This window comes from Notolepis coatsorum, assembly GCF_963971535.1.
Source record: "Notolepis coatsorum genome assembly, chromosome: 1".
NCBI classification, from domain to species: domain Eukaryota; kingdom Metazoa; phylum Chordata; class Actinopteri; order Aulopiformes; family Paralepididae; genus Notolepis; species Notolepis coatsorum.
In genome coordinates this window covers 272236872-272255447 of record NC_140165.1, presented here as the reverse complement: position 1 = coordinate 272255447, position 18576 = coordinate 272236872, and the positions used below count along the sequence as shown (strand labels likewise).

The 18576-nt window shown below is 43.5% G+C and overlaps 2 protein-coding genes across 3 annotated transcripts in view; both read right to left on the bottom strand.

Annotated features, from left to right (window-relative positions):
- Positions 1 to 8030, bottom strand: part of sirt2 (sirtuin 2 (silent mating type information regulation 2, homolog) 2) — a 76019-nt gene extending 67989 nt beyond the window's left edge. The window contains exons 1-2 of the mRNA XM_084320372.1: positions 7899 to 8030; positions 7704 to 7750 (exon numbers count right to left, since the gene is read on the bottom strand). Coding sequence (XP_084176498.1) covers positions 7704 to 7750; positions 7899 to 7914 — 63 coding nt within the window. The 5' untranslated portion in view covers positions 7915 to 8030. The remainder of the gene's footprint in view (positions 1 to 7703; positions 7751 to 7898) is intronic.
- Positions 8031 to 8299: 269 nt separating this feature from the next.
- Positions 8300 to 18576, bottom strand: part of dmac2 (distal membrane arm assembly component 2) — a gene marked incomplete at its 5' end in the record, with an annotated part of 36448 nt that continues 26171 nt past the window's right edge. For both annotated transcript variants that reach the window (XM_084326846.1, XM_084326847.1), the window contains one exon: positions 8300 to 10062. In XM_084326846.1, the coding sequence (XP_084182972.1) occupies positions 9888 to 10062 (175 nt within the window). In that variant the 3' untranslated portion in view covers positions 8300 to 9887. The remainder of the gene's footprint in view (positions 10063 to 18576) is intronic.

The following is an 18576-nucleotide window of genomic DNA, read 5'->3' as shown; positions in this document are numbered from 1 at the left end:
GACCCTGATGTAATCAAGACGAAAGTCTTTCTCTGGTCTGCATCCCCACCATTCTCCGCCACCACTTTGATTCGTCCTAATCCATTCTCTGCCAGCTCTATTTGTCTATGGAGATGTTCATCTACTTTGCAGGGCTATAACTTTTTAAATTGTATTGCTAAATTGACATTACTATGGCCCATTCAACATCGATTAGCTATCGTTCAGGATGTAGGAAGGTTTTACTTTTTCATTCACACATTCATACTAAAATACCGTCCAGAGTATAAATGTTTTTATCGTTGACGTCAGATTAAAAATTTCAATTGTACAAGGTCCTAAACGTCATGACTCATCATCTGCTGGTGACCGGAGGGGGGGGGGGGGGTCGTTTATAATGCAATGACCGACGTTAAATGATTCATGTTGTATGGGTGATATATAGATTAGAGCAGTTTGTATGGTTAATAATAATCAAAAACGCTGAAACTCACCGCAGTTTCCTCTTACCGTTGGGTGATCAGCGTGGAGCAAAAAGATCGCTATTATGGGGTGTTGATCTAGATGAACCATTTCCGGGTTGTATAATACTATATAGGTCCAAATAACGTTGTTTATTGAGTTATGGAAACCGATCGATTATCCAGTGTGTCGAGATGGAGCCCCGGGAGCGATAGCGAGTGGCGGACGGAATAGGGGGGACACCAAGCACTTCCGGCCCACTTCCCCACTTCCGGTTTGGCCGATCGGCCACCAGGTGGCGAGATCCACAGCACCCGTCAAGGATCCGTCGGTGAAATATGAATACCCATGACAGAAATTTGAAAAATTGATCTCGATGACGCCGTAATCCGTCATTGGCAGATTAAGCATGGCGAGGAATGACGGCTTAATCCGTCATTGGCGAAAAAGGGTTAACAATTGTGTGTATTGAGCTGTACTGTATTGTATCCATTCTGCAATCTGTTAATAAAGTTGTCAATCAATCAATCAAACCCAAGAGTTTTTATATAAATTGTCTTAGATGTAAATACATTTTTTTATTAGTGTGTCAGTAGACTACTCTTAGTACATTTTCATTTCATTATTATTTAAAGCATTTTCATGGTTTAATAATGCAAACATATGTTGCAGGGACTTATTATAATCATCATGTTGGCGTGACTGTATGCATCAAAGGGTTAAATCAAGCATTTGTAAGTGCTTTAGAGGAAATGTCAAAATATTGCGATATATATCTTGTATCGTGATATGGCCATGTCGGGGGCTGTGACTAGGGCTGGGCGATAAAACGATAACGATAAATATCGCGATAAATTATTTCCTCGAAATAAACATGAAACGTGGTCGCAAAGTTTCGATATATCGATTTTCCAAGTTTGGCTCCGCTCAGCCTCGGCTCAACACACTCACTAACAACAACCAACGTTACGTGATGACGTTGTGACGTGCTTACGCACCACAGCTCCAGATGCGCCACTGTTTTGGTTTAGGACTCAAGGCTGGCGCTAGGATAATTAGCTTGCACAGCTCTATGTTATATATTTACTAGGGGTGGGAATCACCAGTTTCATCATGATACGATACGATATCGATTCTTTGGACAACGATACGATATTTGCCGATATCACAAAGTCTCTCACGATACAATACGATTAGATTAGATTCAGGTGCCTGCAATCGATATGAGATGATATCATATGCCCATTTAACACAATCAGTAACATTTAGATCAACTAAAAAAAGGTAACGAAAATATCATTTGACATTTGTATTTTTGAGCTCTTCCAGACATTTAAAGGAAAATCAATCTATTGTTTTTAATACAAATAGACCTCCTGTTCACTGTAAAGTGCCACGTTTTGATATATTGAGCTTTAAACTTTAAGCTCCATTTTTTGGAACTCAAAACTCACAACCTAAAACCCCTCCCTACCTCCCTCTCCCAAACCGTTCCTACAACAATTTGTTGATGTTGCATGATCATGTATAGGCCTACATTTATTATGTATTATATTGTTTATGTTTAAATAACATTTAAACATCAAACTCCTCTGACCTCATCTGGTCTTTCCAAAGACGCGCGCACACACACACAGAAAGGGAGAATGCTATGCTGTAACGTCTACACACACGGAGCTCATGCTGTTGTTCTTGGGCGGATATGAGACTCGCCACAGGATTTTCAAAATAAGAGTATCGATTTGAATCGATCTTATTACATTGCATCGATCCGATTCGATCGTTGATAATTACATCGATGTATCGATCTGGATCGATGTATCGTCCCACCCCTAATATTTACGTGCCGTGTATGCGTGTGACGTGAATTCTGATGCCACGGTTATAGTAGTGTGTGGTATACGGTGGAAGTCGTTGCAATGTATTCTGGCGGAACAGAGTATTTTAGGGATATTTAGGACATTTGGATACATGCGTGGCTAGGATAATTAGCTTGCACGGCGCGATTTTATATATTTACGTGCAGAGTATGTATGTGGCGTGAATTCTGATGCCACGGTTATAGTAGTGCGTGGTATACGGTGGACGTCGTTGAAATTTATTGGGGCGGAACAGAGTATTTTAGGGATATTTACTAGTACATTGTTATGGGATTGTCTCGCTCTGGCTAACTGCTAACGTGCGCGGACTGATGACGACATCAACTCGAGACATTCGCAGCAGAAAAACAAGTCCATCGGCGCCGGGCATAATAAGTTAATTAAACTTGACAGACATTATATCGACGATAATTATCGATATCGAGTTATATGAAAATAATTTTATAATTTTATCGCGATAACGTTTTTGGCTATATCGCCCAGCCCTAGCTGTGACCGTTTTTTTTTTGCTTCACGTCCATTCCCTGGTGGCGTGCGGGATGCGCGTTCGAGTAGTCGCGGGCCCTTCTAAACAAAGCTAAGTCCCACTGTCTGCTCACCCTGTGCGTTTGAGGTGCTAAACCCTCTTCGCACAGTCGGGTCCGATCTCCCTCCCGTCCCTCACTAGGGGGGGCCCGGATCCTCCCCGGTATTCTGATGGTTGTAGGGGACCTCAGCAGGTACATCCGTCGGGCTTTCCGCTCAGCTCCACTCGTGTTCCAATAGAGCAGAGGGCAAAGCTATACGAAAAATAACGAAGGTTATCCTATAACCCTAGTTATTTGAGTATAGCGAGCGCTCTGCTCCGACTCACTGAGGACCCCACGTGTCTTCCATTTCGGCGGTGAAAGACTGGGGAAGGAGCTGGTAGTATGGCCATGATGATCCCGCTTATATATGAGCAGTTGTGGGAGTGGTCAGGCAGGTGGGTGCGTACACGCGGTTGAAAGTTTTCATGATAGCATATGATTAAAGGGATAGTTCCAATAGAGCAGAGCGCTCAGTATACTCAAATAACTAGGGTTATAGGATAACCTTCGTTACAACCCAAGAGCAAGACAAAATCGATGTTCAATGGAGGCAGTGGGAGTTCAAGAACAAGAAGACACACGCAATGGAATCCACATCAACACTAAGCTTGTCAAACACAGAGGCAGCCTTTCAGAGCTCATCAAACTCATCAAACTACAGTATGAGCAAAAACTCAGAAAAGGAAACCACAACACATGTGTGTTCAGTGCGAAACCAGTCAAAAGAATACAGCAACACAATTGAGTCCTGTGATGAAAGTACAGCAATCGTCCATGTTGACTTTTCAGAATCCTGAAAATGCAAATATAAAGCTGAAGTTCAGGCCTGCCATTTTGGACAAAATCTGCCACAGATAACACTCCATACCGGAATGTATTACACTAAGGGTGGAAAGACAGGGTTTTGCACACTGTCAGAGTCAAAGAGACAGGATGCTGCGGCAATCTGGACACATATGGATCCAGTCCTAATAGATATCAAGAAAATATCCACAGGTTACCACCGTGCACTTTTGGTCTGATGGTCCAAGTAAACAGTATAAGAACAAGAAGAACTTTTTTCTTCTGTCTGGTATATCCAACCTACACTGGGGTTTGAAAGGAGAATGTGGAACTTCTTCCCCACTTCCATGGTAAAGGCGCACCAGACGGCATTGGCGGAACAGTAAAAAGAACAGCTGACAACCTGGTCCTGAGAGGAAATGATGTGACGGATGGACACATATTCTTCGAAAAGGTCTCAAACAGTCTGAATGGTGTTCAGCTGTACCACATTGTGGAAGATGGGCGTGAGTAATCGATTACTCGTAGCTATGAAATATATATATATATATATCGAAATTATAAATTTTTATGAAAAACAAATATTATACTTTTAATTTGTATTATCTTTTCACATGTATGTGTAAGATTATAACTGTTTGTTGGTTTCCTTAAACATATATACGTGAATGAACAAAAATAAGTAAAAAAGAAATACAAATCACATTCTTTTTTTTACGTTTTTTTTCCCCTTTCCGAGTAATACGCGATCAATCGAGTATAGCATGCGATGAATCGATCTGGATTTTTCTTTAAAATGCCCATCCCTAGGAAGAAGACATGCAAAGATATGACACACTTCTCATGAATCCTCTCAAACCGGTTCCCTCAACAAGACAAATACACCAGATCATCGCACATAAGAACAGGATCCACCACAGACAACTATCCTGCTTTTGCAGCGATATGTGGGATTGCCAGTGCTTCTGCCCAGCTACCTTCTATTACCATGGCAACCCAGGAGAAGAGCAGAGTGATACACAGAGGGCAAGGAAGAAGAAACCTTTGGCCATGTTGTGGGAGGAGATGGAAAATTAGATGGGAGAGGAGATGGAGGAGATGGAAAATGAGATGGGAGGGGAGATTGAAGAGGCTATGGAGATGGAAGATGTAATGGAGGAGTTGGACGAAGAACCTTTGAAAGGTCCTGAGGGTACGGTGACAGTAACGACTGTTAGCAGCCTTAGTAATGGAGAGCCAAGACCATCGATGTGGATACTGATCAACAAGATGTGAAAGTGGAATTTCTGCATTCCCATGGTCCAACAGAAAAGGTTCAGCCCAAGCGTGGCAAGAAGGATGTCTGTTTCTGCCCAGTTCAAGACATCATAGTGAAACTAATCGTAAATGCAGAAGGAAAGGAAGAGGAGAAGTGGGTGAGAAAGTGAAGATCAGGAAGTGGTGTAGAAGAGGTAGATGAAAACAGGGACGAGGAGAAGGGGTTCTGGTCTCCATTACCATTTTTGTTGTTGGAAACGGTGAATTTTTTTGTAATAGTTGGAAACGGTGTATGTAAAGTTAGTTGTTTATTACAATTGAGTTAACAAAATGTTCAGTATAAGGCTGGGCTGCTTCGCAGAATAATGTGGTGTGTGTGTGTGTATGTGCTGGGCTGCTTCGCAGAATAATGTGGTGTATGTGTGTGCGATGGGCTGCTTCGCAGAATAATGTGGTGTATGTGTGTGCGCTGGGCTGCTTCGCAGAATAATGTGGTGTATGTGTGTGCGCTGGGCTGCTTCGCAGAATAATGTGGTGTATGTGTGCGCTGGGCTGCTTCGCAGAATAATGTGGTGTATGTGTGTGCGCTGGGCTGGGCTGCTTCGCAGAATAATGTGGTGTATGTGTGTGCGCTGGGCTGCTTCGCAGAATAATGTGGTGTGTGTGTGTGTATGTGCGCTGTAGAGCTGTACCCGAAGCCTGTTTTTGGGATTCTATATATCCAATAGACGAGCGCCATTTTCGACCGCGTGACATTGTTCAGAAATGTTGGTGCACTTGACAAATTGCAGTGTGAAAGCAAACCGAAACAAATGAAGAATGCAACAATGTTGCAACTTCACCCCCGAATCGCACAGAGTCCACCAAAATTATATGTGAAAGCGACCTAAGACAAGGAGTTATTCGTTCTTATTATTGTCACTTCCATCTGTTTAAAAAATGCATGTGTTCATTTATCAGAGATGCATTGTCAACACCGTCAGATGTTTGTTTTTGTTAATTTTGGGGAAAATACAAATTCCTTCTTCAGTTTATGTTGTTTAAGTAATAAAGGAGCATCATATCTTCATCATCTTGTCTTATTTACTTAATGATCTTTTTTTATCATATCAAAATTTAAAACAAAGTTTGAAAATGCTAATATTTCTAAATCTGGGTTTTCAGAATAGTGTGAAATTACACCTGAGGTTTATATATTATATTTGATTGCATACCAGAGTAATTAAACACTATTACAACATACTTCAGAACTTTAGATTATTGTTGGACTGGAATAATTAGAATTATATAGTCGTTTGTGTGTGTGTCTGAGGGAGTTTGATTAATTGAAAACTTTATAACAGATTGCAGAATGGGTACAATACAGTACAGCTCAATACACACAATTGTTAAGGGGATGCAGACCAGAGAAATACTTTAGTCTTGTTTACATCAGGGTCCCCCATTTTCAATTCATCATGACATTTATGACATGTAGCACGACATATACATTATGACATACACAACACAGATATACAGTAGTGTTACATCCAGACATGTATGGCATTAAGATACAAATATACAGTACTGTGAGACAGAGATGAACACAAATCAAGTTTCAAAGGGAAACATGTGCATTTGTTGAAAATGTTTTTCTATGTAGAGCCCGCACCTTTACATGGTTAAATAGCTCAGACCTTTCTCTACATGAATTGACCTTACTCCTAGAACCCACCTCACCCCTGCCCACTTTGACAACCTAGGATGGCTTAGAGTAGACGACAGAGTACAGCAACTTGCAATGGGCCTGGTCTACAAGATACACTACACGACCAAGGTACCCATGTACATGACTAAATACTTCCCAAAGGTCAGTGAATACCACGATCACAACACCAGAGGGAGCTCCACAAATCATGTTAAACCCAGATTCGGCTCAAACAAGGGACTAAACACGTTTCGCAATTATGCCACATCAATGTGGAACGCCCTACCCAAAGCTGTAAAGGAATGTGAATCACTACCCACTTTCAAAAACACTCTCAAAAAACACCTAAGGGAGACTGCAACTCGAAACTGGCCCCTGTAAATGTCCGAACACAACCCCCTCCAATGTACAGTAAATTACCAAGTATGGTCTTGTCAATAATCCAATGTACAGTGTTGTTTGTACAGTTGTACAGTGTCCCCCACCCACCCCTCCTACCCACCCCCCCCCCCCCCCCACCCACCCAACCACCTCCAATGTACAGTCCCCACCCACCCCTCCTACCCAACCCCCCCCCCCCCCACTCCTACCCAACCCCCCCCCCCCCCCCCCCCCCCCCACCACCTCCAATGTACAGTCCCACCCCCACCTACCCAATCCAATGTACAGTTTCTACGCCTAATGTATATACTCTTTTCTTTCTGGACTCTTTCTGTATCACAAATACAGTACTGTAATTGCAAATCTGGTATGTCATAAATGTATAGATGTAGCAGTACTGTCTATCTGTATGTCATGTATGTCATATATGTTACGATGAATTGGAAATGGGGGACCCTGGTGTAAACAAGACGAAAGTCTTTCTCTGGTCTGCATCCCCTTAACAATTGTATGTATTGAGCTGTACTGCACTGTACCCATTCTGCAATCTGTTAATAAAGTTTTCATTCATTCATTCATTCAATAACTCTAATCATATAGTGTGCATTCTCAAAATATAATATTTAAAAAGTGTTTTTGTCCCGACTCTCAAGAATTAGTGATATATATATACGTTAACCTAGAACATGTAACCACTCATTATACCTCGGGTTCGGGCGGGTTAAGATCCTCTTCTTTTCTTTTAGGATGTTCTACAAAAGCAAAATAAAACACATTTCAATTCACTGTCTCAGCAACGGTAACTGACTCGCTAGCTGGCTAAAATAACGCTGTCACATTATCAAAACGATGACATTATGAGAAAATGTCCTTAATTTCTAAAACGGACAACAACTATACCTGGTGCTTCAGACATCTATCCGTTTGCTAAGACCTTTTACACACAATGACAGCGATGACATGCAATAGTAACCCCAAATTGTATGATGGCTTTGTACAACTCAGCTGACCCGACTGGATTGTTGTCGTCCGTCACAATGTTTTCCGGGTTGGGTGTGACCCAGTTTCTGTAGCATGTAAGTTCCGGGTGCATAGTCTACTCTGCATCCTCTTGTGTACATTGCGACAGCCAACAGTTTCAATATACAGTAGCCATTCATGTATATCAATATCACATAAATAGAGAAATAATGAGAAATTCAGATCATGTTTTGTTTATATTTATATTAAAAAAAAGGAAGAATCCATTATCACAGATCAGAAAATACACAAGGTTACAAGCCACAATATTCGTGGTCACCACACAGTTGAAAAAGTAGGTCTACATACAAAGCAGTTGCGGGTCCCCATTCACCATCTTCCTGACTTCCTCTCTAGTCCCACTGCTCCTTCAGATAGTGCTGTGGGTCTGAGGCAGCGATAGCAGGCGATCTCCTCACAACAGATAATAGGCTTTACCTGACTCTAAGCTTCCATGCCTGCTTCAAAAACAGTGTCTGGCCATGTGGGCACCTTCATCCATTACACAGAATATTTGATCAATGCAAGCATGAAGGGACATGAATCATATATCTTTTTAATAAATAAATCCTTTAATGCATAAAATATCTTATACATTACATGGCATCCGTATTTACATTTCTCAAACGTGCGAAACATAATTATAAATGGTAAATGGATGGACTGCATTTATATAGTGCTTTTATCCAAAGCACTTTGCAACTTATGCCTCACAGTCACCCATTCACTCACACATTCACAGACCTACACCAGACGATTGCTCTGCCTCCTGAGACACTGTCGCCCCGATTGTAACACTTGCTGACTATAACAACAGGTTGTGATATTGCACACAAAAGCCTGCTACCTAGATCATACTCCCAGGCAGTGTGATAGGTATATAGAATATAAGGGTTAATATATATGTACAGTATGTCATTCCGTGGTGCAGTTCTTTTGGCATGGTGTGAACAACCCGGGTCCAAACACCACCCTGGTCCACTTGTTTGAGGCGGGTTCCAAGTGAACCGTGAAGCGGTTTGTTTGAGGTGTGAAAGCCATTGAACCAAACGCAGGAAATTACCAGAAAAATGTCACCTTTAATTAAGCTGATTGGGCAGTTTTTGTTGAAATGTTCCCATATTTGCTAATGTGTGATTTTTCTGCCTTTGACATACCAGTACATACCATCCAGGACGACAAAAGTACAACATTTTTAAAGGTGCTATAGATAAAAATTGTATGTAGAGTAGCTTTTAGCAAGGTGCAGAATAAAATGATTGCTTTTTATTGATGAATTAATTGATCATTTTTGGCAAGTCCAAAATTAATGTTGTTGTTTACATGTTGCGTGCATGTATCCCCTCTTACTTCCCATTTCTCCACGTGGAATGCAATTGATAAATTACATGCTGGTGCTCTAGTGCAACATCTAATGGTTGCCTGTTATCTATAGCACCTTTAATTAACACAAAAAGAACATCCCAAAAGACGGCTGCAAAGTTCCTACATAAGTGGGACTTTTCTGAAATCATTTTCCAGACCAGCGTAACAAGAAACACCGGTGGTTGGTTACCTGTCAAAGCAGCTGGTGGAGTAACTAGACTTTAAGTCAAGATTGACCAGGATTCAGGGGCGCCCAAGTGGCGAACCATGTAACGCGCTGCGTCGCGAAGCAGCCAACCCGGGTTCGATTCCTTTGCCGAATGTCTTCCCCTCTCTCTATCTCTCTCTACCGGACTGCCCGGTAGTAAAAACAAAAAAAAAATTAATTGACCAGGATTCAGCTGGTGGTTGGTCTTAACTTCCCACCCTGACATAGTCTCTCTTCCTGTATCCTAACCCCTTCTCTTTCCTTGCCTGTGTTTCGGTGCATCCCTACTCTCTCCTCTACCTCTGGCCTTGCCTCTGCTCCTTTCTCTCGGTCTGCCCCTGGGCCAGGCCAGTATGGTTGTAGCCAGTAGAGGTGACCTGGCAGCGTGGCAGCATCTCTTCCAGTAGGATGATAACCAGACCGGGACTTATGATCCCCGGGAGAGCGGACACATCCAGACGCCGTAGACCCCTGGAACAAAAAAAGTATGATAATGGGGGGAAATTAAAAGTTGTCTCGCCACAAACCAGGATCTTATCTGATCCTAGTGTTTACTAGCAATGTTTATCATATGGAAGTCAGTGGGGGTGTGATTTCATTTTCATTTCAAACCTTTATTTCAACTCGTGAGACACTGAGGTTACCCTTTACAGAGACGAGGAGCTTACAAAACATTGAAACAAAGACACAAAATGTATCAGCAAATTCAAACATATAGGCACAACAAATAAGAATGAACAATTAAAATCAGCTAAGTCAGTTACAAGTCGACACACAGCGGTCGGAGAGCATACTTTTAAATGCAGGAAAAGAAAGAATAACCTTCAGAGTCAGTTGGAGGGCATTCCAGATGTTGGATGAAAAAAACAGTTTTTGCTACAGTAGTTCAGGGCAAACTCCAGGAACCCTAAGAACCAACCATAGCAACATGTAGAATAGGTTCCAAGATTCCATTCAAGTTCAAGTTCAAGTTCTTTAATAGTTGTCATACAGAAGTACAGAATACTTTCATACAAAATGCTTCTTACTGTTACGCTCCAGAGACTGTGCTAGACAAGATAGTATCAAATAACATAATAACATAATATAGCATGAATTTAGAAGAAGAAAATGAGGTCACAGTGTTCGGTATAGACATATGTACAATGTTCTGAGTTACCATATAATATACAATACACAATACTATGCAGTGTACTAATGTACAGTACTATCTAGTGCAAAGCAGAAATGGGATGAGGTACAATTTTAGGTACAATTTACAGTAAGGTGTACGAGTTGTAGTGCAATCCTTCATCCATAAATATAAAGTGTGGGGAGTGGGTGCTACAGTGTGTTTGTTTAAAGTGGGTGTGTGCTATAAAGTGTGTGGAGTGGGTGCTACAGTGTGTTTGTTTAAAGTGAGTGTGTGCGTGTGGATGTGTGTGCTATGTGCGTTTGGTGGTTGTTGTTGTGTAGTGTTCATTCATTGTTCGTTTAGCAGCCTGATGGCCTGGGGATAGAAGCTACTTCTGAGTCTTTCTGTGCTCGCCTTGAGACTCCTGTATCGCTTGCCTGACCGCAGCAGTTCGAAGAGGCAGTTGTTCGGGTGACTGGAGTCTTTAATGATTCTCTTAGCCTTGCCCTTGCAACGCTTGTAGTAAATGTTCTGGAGGGTGGGGAGCCCCCCTCCAATTGTGCGTTCGGCTGAACGTGTCACTCTTTGTAGTCTGCTTTGGTCTTTTGCAGTGCTATTCCCAAACCAGGAGGTGATGTTGCCGGTCAAGATGCTCTCTATTGTACATGAGTAGAAGTTCTTAAGGATCTTCTGGCTGACTTGGAACTTCCTTAGGCGCCTGAGGAAGTAGAGGCGTTGTCGTGCCTTCTTCACCACACTGTTAATGTGTGTGGTCCATGTCAAGTCCTCGGATATGTAGGCTCCGAGGTACTTGAAGCTGTTGACTCTCTCAACCGGTGCCCCGTCGATGCTGAGGGGGCTGTAGTCCTTGACCCCCGACCTCCTGAAGTCCACAATCATCTCCTTTGTTTTGCTGACGTTCAGGGAGAGGCTGTTTTCCTGGCACCATCCCGCCAGGACCTTGACCTCTTCCAGGTAGGCCCTCTCGTCGTTGGCAGAGATCAGGCCCACCACCACTATGTCGTCAGCAAATTTGACGATTGTATTGCTACTCCGCTGAGCCACACAGTCGTGTGTGTACAGGGAGTAGAGGAGGGGACTCAGAACACAGCCCTGGGGGGCCCCTATGTTGAGGGTGATGGATGAGGAGGTGCAGTTGCCTGCTCTCACCACCTGGGGTCTGCCAGTCAGGAAGTCCAAGACCCACTGGCAGAGGTCATAGCCCAAGCCCAGGTCCCTGAGCTTGGCTATGAGTATGGAGGGGACTATGGTATTGAATGCCGAGCTGTAGTCGATGAATAGCATTCTCACATAGTTCCCCTGCCTCTTGTCCAGGTGTGATGCTGCTGTGTGCAGCACATGGGATATGGCGTCCTCCGTGGACCTGTTGGGGCGGTATGCAAATTGCAGGGGGTCCATGTTGATGGGGAGGGAGGAGCAGATGTAGCCCTTTACTAGCTTCTCAAAGCACTTCATGGCTATGGAGGTGAGAGCTACAGGGCGGTAGTCGTTGAGGCAAGCAGGCTTGGATTTTTTGGGTACAGGGATAATAGTGGACTTCTTCAGGCAGGTGGGGATGACAGCCTGTTCTAAGGACAGGTTAAATATGTCAGTGAATACTGGGGCCAGTTGGTCGGCACAGACTTTTAGGACGCGGCCGGGGATGCCGTCCGGACCTGCTGCCTTCCTGATATTCACTTTTTTAAAGGTCCGCCTCACCTCATGCTCTGTTACCCTGAACACTGCGCCTCCATCAGCAGCCGACCCCCCCCCCCCCCCATTGCCGAGGCTTGTGAGCTGGTGTTGTTATTACCAGCATCAAACCTCGCATAGAAGGTATTGAGGTCGTTTGCTAAGGAGATGTCACTGTTCAGTTTGAGGGAGGCGCCTTTGTAGTCTGTCATCGTTTTGAGCCCCTGCCACATAGCTCTAGAGTCAGCTTGTTCAAACTGGAGTTCAATTTTATCCCTGTAGCGCCGTTTGGCCTCTGACACTGTCCTCCTTACGTTGTGTCGCGCCACCTTGTGGTCATTCATGTTGCCTGCCACTAGGCCGTCATTGTATGCTTTGGTGCGCTCTCTCAGAGCTTCACGGACGGATTTGTCTACCCAGGGTTTTTGATTTGGGTAAACTTTCATTTTGGTAGTGGGGATTGTTTCTTTCACCCTAGTACAGACATAGTCCAGCACTGTCTCCGTGTAGGCATTAATGTTATCTGTGTCGCGGAACACAATCCAGTCTGTGTGGTGAAACACTGACCGGATCGTCTCTTCTGACGTCAGATCCCATTTCTGCACCTCTCGCGAGACTACGGGAGTACTTTTAATTCTCTGTCTGTACTTTGGTGAAAGGAAAATGGATGCGTGATCTGACTTGCCAAAGCCACTATCAGAATGAGCCTTGTAGCCACCTTTAAATTGCGTGTAACAGTGATCTAGGATGTTACCGCCTCTGGTGTTGCAAGTCACATGCTGATAGAAGTCAGGCAATACTTTTCTCAGATTGGCGCTATTGAAATCTCCCAGTACTAAAATGGCGGCGTTAACGTTAGCCACTTGTATTCTATTTACCTCGTTGTGTAGTCTGGAGAGCGCAACCTTGTTGCTGGCTTGCGGTGGAATATACACTCCGACCAGGACGATCGCCGTTAACTCCCTCGGGAGGAAGAAAGGACGACACTTGATGGTTATATATTCCAGTTCTGGGGAGCAGTGGTTGGATAATTCCTTCACGTTCGTTGGATCACTCCAATTTTTGTTAAACATGAAGGCAATACCTCCTCCACGTTGTTTACCGGACTCTGATGATGTCCGATCCTTTCGATGGATAAAGAAGTGATCCGCTGGTTGAATTGCGTGATCTGGAACCTCCGGTGTGAGCCATGTTTCGGTGAAGCAAAGGACATTGCAGTCCCTAACGTCTCTTTGATATTGAATCCTTGCTCGGATGTCATCCAGTTTATTGTCTATTGATTGTACATTGGCTAGCAATATACTGGGAAGTGGTGTACGGTGGCGTCTGGATCTCAGCCTGTTTCGGATCCCAGCCCTCTTTCCTCGTCGTCTTTTCCTGGGCTCTGGGAACAAAGGGTCTGGTCCCAATCTCCGGAGAATTTCTTCAGGCCATTGATGTGGTTCGGAAAGCTGATCCAGCGAGTAATCCAGTTGGTAAGTTTCCCGTAATCCAATGTCTATGAGTGACTGACGGTCATATACATTAAATGCACCAACAGTTGGTACGCACAAAACTCTAAAAACTATAAATATTAACAAAAGTAAACACAGTCTCGACGGAGCGAACAGAGAGGCAGCCGGTCGGGGCGGCGCCATCATCATGCACAGTGTTGTGATGTGATGATAAAGCTGTACTCTGGAAACTAAAAAAGAAGCTCCATCATGCACTTTGTAGCAACGTCTGTTTGTAGCAAAGTTTTGAATAGACATTTTCTCAGGCGTTAAGCCCCATGATGCACTTTGTAGCAACGTCTGTTTGTAGCAAAGTTTTGAATAGACATTTTCTCAGGCGTTAATAAGAAATCTGAAATCACCTTTTGTTTCCCAGCTCATTGAGCACACAGTTGGTTTCCCTCCTTGTATATCTTCTAGTAGTAGTTCAATTAAATTTCTTGTATATTCTAGAAGTTAAAGGAAACCCTTTGTATCTTCTAGATGTTAAAGGGAAATCGTTTGTATCTCCTAGAAGTTAAAGAGAAATATTTTGTATTTTCTAGAAGAAAATCTTAACAAAGTGTGCAGCTAATGGATATCAGGAAGGCAGCAGGACCGGACGGTATCCCCGGCCGCGTCCTAAAAGTCTGTGCCGACCAATTGGCCCCGGTATTCACTGACATATTCAACCTGTCCTTAGAACAGGCTGTCATCCACACCTGTCTGAAGAAGTCCACCATTATCCATGTACCCAAAAAATCCATGCCCGCTTGCCTCAACGACTATCGCCCTGTAGCTCTCACCTCCATAGCCATGAAGTGCTTTGAGAAGCTTGTGAAGGGCTACATGTTTCTCCCTCCCCCTCAACCTGGACCCCCTGTAATTTGCATATCGCCCCAACAGGTCCACGGAGGACGCCATAGCCCATGTGCTGCACACAGCAGCATCACACCTGGACAAGAGGCAGGGGAACTATGTGAGAATGCTATTCATTGACTACAGCTCAGCATTCAATACCATAGTCCCCTCCAAACTCGTAGCCAAGCTCAGGGACCTGGGCTTGAACTATGAACTCTGCCAGTGGGTCTTCGACTTCCTGACGGGAAGACCCCAGGTGGTGAGAACAGGCAACTGCACCTCCTCATCCATCACCCTCAACATAGGGGCCCCCAGGGCGCGTGTAGTCTTTTACCAACGCACTTGCAGTTCCGCGTTCCACAATCTGATTGGCCAGTGACGTTTCTCTCAGAGCCAATCGCGTTATGCCTATTTCTGCCTCTAACAGCCTGCTAGCTAGCTAACGCCTAGTTCTATCACTGGTTAAGCTTGGCAACTCTTTCGAAGTTGGTTAAGGTTAGAGTTTGGAATCAGGGCTGGTGGTCTATCGCCCTGCTCTAAGACAAACTCTAACCTTAACCAACTTCGAAAAAGTCGCCAAGCTTAACCAGTGATAGAACTAGGCGTAATGCGATTGGCTCTGAGAGAAACGTCACTGGCCAATCAGATCGCGGAAAACTGCAAGTGCGTTGGTAAAAGACTACACGCCCCCAGGGCTGTGTTCTGAGTCCCCTCTACTCGCTGTACACACATGACTGTGTGGCACAGCGGAACAACAACACAATCATCAAGTTTGCTGACGACACAGTAGTGGTGGGCCTGATCTCTGCAAACGACAAGAGGGCCTACCTGTAAAGAACCAATTTCCTCTGTTTATAACGTTAGACTTGGTTTTACGTGGAATTGTTTTATGCTGTCTTTTATTTTGAAATGCTGTCTTTTATTTTTGAAGATTCTGGTGGTCCCGCTCGCGCTGTTTCTACCTTGCGTAACAACGACTTCCGGTTAACGTTACTCCACAGAAAAATGCTCGACGGGAGAGAGTACTAATGTAAATAAAGGATATCTCTCATTAATAATAACAGTTCGTGAAGGAAACCCCCTTCTTACCTTGTTTAGCACCTAGCTACCTGGGTGTTGTCTTCGACCAGGCCATGAACCTAGACAAACATGTCAAAACACTCACACGCACCTGCTTCTTTCACCTCAGAAACATTGCAAAACTACGCACCATCATATCTCACTCTGAACTAGAACTGTCCGTGCATGCTTTTATTTCCTCTAGGCTTGACTACTGCAACTCACTTTTCACCTGTCTCACCAAATCATCCACAGATAAATTACAAATGGTCCAAAATGCTGCAGCCAGGCTACTCACAAGGTCAAAAAAAACATGCCACATCACTCCCATTCTGGTATCCCTGCACTGGCTCCCGGTACACTATAGAATTCACTTCAAAGTCCTCACTTTCACTTTCAGAGCACTTCACGGTCAGGCCCCCATCTACATCACTGAACTCATCCATCCCTACACCAACACCCGCTCACTCAGATCTGCCGATCAGCACCTCCTGGTGGTCCCCAGGACCAGGCTTAAAACAAGGGGTGATCGAGCCTTCCAGGTGACAGCACCAAGGCTCTGGAATGCTCTCCCCCTGGACCTGCGAACTGCCCCCTCTGAGAACTCTTTTAAAAAACAATTAAAAACGCATTTGTTCAGACAGGCTTTTGGTCATGCATAGGCACTTTTTTTTCATGTCCTCACTGTTTTATAGTTTTTGTTTTAATTAGTGACTCATGATTTTATCCAAATTCTTTTATTCTACTTTTTCTATCTGGTTTCACTGTTTTTAACTGCTGCTTGTTGTTGTTGTCATTTATTTCTGATTTAGTTTTTATTGTGTTTTTATATTAAGCTGTAGTGTAAAGCACCCTGTGCATTCGTGCTGTGAAGGGTGCTATATAAATAAAGGTCATTCATTCATTCATAGCTGGAAGGCGAAGAGGTACGTGTTTATTTATGGATTGTGTTATTTGTTTATATTTGGCAATCTTCATATTTGTGTATTGAGCTAAACTAGCTAAGATGCTAGCCCGTGCTATACCTTTCACTGGAAACGTGGTTTGAACAAACGAATGACTGTATGTCTGTTTCCACTTTCAGCTCTTACGGTGTCAAATGGTGAAACTGTCAATAAATGGTTGGCATACCGCACCATAGCCATCAGTCTCAAGGAGTTCATTTTGTCTGAAGTAAAGTCCAGCTTGGGAAATGCTACACTACCTGGAAGAGGTAGAGGATCTGGCGCGGTGGTGTCAGGAGAACTGCCTCTCCCTGAACGTCAGCAAAACAAAAGAGATGATTGTGGACTATAGGAGGACGGGGGCCAGGGACTACAGCCCCCTCAGCATCGACGGGGGACCGGTCGAGAGAGTGAACAGCTTTAAGTACCTCGGAGCCCACATATCCGAGGACTTGACATGGACCACACACATTGACAGTGTTGTGAAGAAGGCACGACAACGCCTCTACTTCCTCAGGCGCCTAAGGAAGTTCCAAGTCAGTCAGAAGATCCTTAGGAACTTCTACTCATGTACAATAGAGAGCATCCTGACTGGCAACATCACCTCCTGGTTTGGGAATAGCACTGCACAAGACCGTAGCAGACTACAAAGAGTGACACGTTCAGCCGAACGCACAATTGGAGGGGGGCTTCCCACCCTCCAGAACATTTACAACAAGCGGTGCAGGGGGAAGGCTAAGAGAATAATCAAAAACTTCTATCCCCAGGCCATCAGGATGCTCAACGACAATGACACTATAATTTAACAACCCATCATCTACACTCACAGCACACACATCCACACACACTTTAAATAAACACTCACCGTAACACCCACTCTACTCACTTTAACACACTTTATATTTATTAACACATTGTCCGCCATGCATTGTACCCATCCTTGGGCCCAGTCTGCCAGTGCTGTAACCCTATGGAGATGTTTACCTTCTTTGCAGGGCTATAATTTTTTTTAAATATTATAGCTATATCGACATTACTATGGCCCATTCAACATCGGGTATCTATCGTTCTGGATGTGGGAACGTTATATTTTTTCATTCATACATTGTCGTGTTAATACCGTCGTGAATATAAGTATGTTTTTAAGGTTTTCTGCAGTAATTCCTAAAACGCGAGTTATAGGCCCTGACGCATATGATAGATTATCAATTGGCGTTTCTTTCCTATACACGCTATATTAAAAAATTCAAATGTTGATCAGATGGATTGCCGTGAAATAAATAAACAATCGGGCTGAAAATAACGTTAAATTCCTCGTACCGTTCGCCGATGAGACTGGAGGGAAAATATTCCAATTATTTGACGTCGATCTGCTAGATCCATTTCCCGTTTGTATGACGCAATAAACGCCGAAATCATATTGATTATTGCGTTTCGAAAGCGATCCCAATGCACTCATGCAATAATTAGTATACTCGTTTTTGGCACACAATGTGTTAACAAAGAGATTTGCACTACAACTCATACCTCATTGCACCTTACCCTAAGTTGTACCTGATCCCATTGCTGCATTGTACCTCAATGTTACTCTTTTTTTACTCTGTACTATATATTGTATATATTGATTGACTGAACACTTTGTTTACGTACTCTTGACTTTGTCTATTTTATACTTTTTATCTATTTTATCTAGCACACTCTCAGGAGCTCATACAGAAAAAAGCATTTCATGGAATAATATTCTGTATTTTACTGACAACTATTAAAGAAACTAATGGTATTCGTTGATTTCAATGAGAAATGCCAACAGTGTTAACAAGCCATTCTGTGTCGACTGAAAAGC